The following is a 1,522-nucleotide window of genomic DNA, read 5'->3' as shown; positions in this document are numbered from 1 at the left end:
TGAATGGATTTTATAATACAAATAGCAATGTGTAACATTTTACCATATTTAGTGCAAAACTTTTATTTGTTCCCCACAAAATATTGTTTTTTCACTAAATGTTTGGATTTCTAAAATTATTGTGCACTTGATTTTTCTAGAATAACTTTTGCTGCCGAATTATCCACTAACCTAGTTTATTATACATTTTTGTCATAGATTATAAATATACATAGGCCTATATTTTTTCATATTTATTGTTTATTTTATTTTTCTTTATAATGAAGTAGTCTGTATCTAGTAGATTGTGAAAGAATGATTATCAGTTCCACACACAGAGATATATAAATTCTACATTTATTTAAATGGGGGAAAAATCGTCACTGGTATAGGATCGGTATCGGCCAATACCGAACCCTAGGTATCGGAGGCGAAAAAGGTGGATCGGAGCATCCCTATACCTAACAAGGTCTACATATTAAGCAGAGAGAAAGTGAACATACTTACAGCTATATTGTCCTGTGGGTAATAAAAATAGAAAGAAAGAAAAAAAGTGTTACAACCAATGCTGCAAGAAGCACTAATCAGTTTAAGTCCAAGTCTCTAACCACCAGAGACTACTGTATGATGTAAATCCAGTCTCTACAGAGCATAATGCAGTTAAATTAAATGTATAAGCTGACGAAGGTGGGAGTGTATCTGTGTCATACCTCTGTCTTGGATGCTGGGTGATCTTTTTTCATGGCTGAACTGTTAACAGCATTCAACAACCTACACAAAAACACATCAGGTAATCTGTGACGGTAGTTATCAACTGGTTTTGCATCAAGACAACAAGTACAGATCCAACACTGACTGTACCAAGAAATGGTTTATTGTGCAAAAGTGGGAAAAAAAATCTGGTCTTACTGGTCTTCTTTAAAGTAGGTGAACCCCACAAATGGCAGCTGATTGCCAACGAAGGCTTTGGATGTGGGAAAGGTCTCTAATTCTCCTTTATCTTCCTCTATCTCATCGAAATTACTGGTGTCTATGTCACTGCTCAGCTCTGGAACCACAGGTGCCGCAGCTGGAGAGAGAAAGGACAAAAAAGGGTAACTGTGCGTTTATAACAGCTGATGTAAACAACACTGATAGTAGAGATGATAATAATAATAATAATATTGCTCATAAATGTACACTTCTACCTCACAGTCTTGCTTTGTCTTTAGTTGGGTAACACTGGAATGCGAATGTGTATTGAGCACAGTTATTATAGTTTTAGAACTTTTTCGTTTTCATTTTGTTTTTTATTTTTTTATATCAGTTTAAATATGTTTGTTTTAATGGGACATAAATAGCTGAGGTGTGCACTAATATTAATACTGAATACGAATACTAAACATATCTTCTGCAAAATGTCATAGTTTCTAAAGAGAGATCTTTTGAAAGAACACTTCTTATTCAATACCCTTGTGAAAAACTACTAAATTAAAAACAAACAAATAAATAAAAAAAGTGTTACAGAAATAATACACTTTCAAACAACATCTAAACTAACTAA

At 33.4% G+C, this 1,522-nt stretch overlaps 1 protein-coding gene across 1 annotated transcript in view; it reads right to left on the bottom strand.

Moving 5' to 3' along the window:
* The window catches only part of LOC107588686 (rho-associated protein kinase 2-like), a 68,001-nt gene that overhangs the window by 20,576 nt on the left and 45,903 nt on the right, over nucleotides 1-1,522 (bottom strand). Inside the window, exons 12-14 of the mRNA XM_016276897.1 lie at nucleotides 889-1,048; nucleotides 690-750; nucleotides 487-498 (exon numbers count right to left, since the gene is read on the bottom strand). Coding sequence (XP_016132383.1) covers nucleotides 487-498; nucleotides 690-750; nucleotides 889-1,048 — 233 coding nt within the window. The remainder of the gene's footprint in view (nucleotides 1-486; nucleotides 499-689; nucleotides 751-888; nucleotides 1,049-1,522) is intronic.

This window comes from Sinocyclocheilus grahami, unplaced genomic scaffold, assembly GCF_001515645.1.
Source record: "Sinocyclocheilus grahami isolate Dianchi unplaced genomic scaffold, SAMN03320097.WGS_v1.1 scaffold106.1, whole genome shotgun sequence".
Lineage (NCBI taxonomy): Eukaryota > Metazoa > Chordata > Actinopteri > Cypriniformes > Cyprinidae > Sinocyclocheilus > Sinocyclocheilus grahami.
Note: the sequence above shows the minus strand (reverse complement) of the source record. Positions and strands in the feature narration are given on the sequence as shown.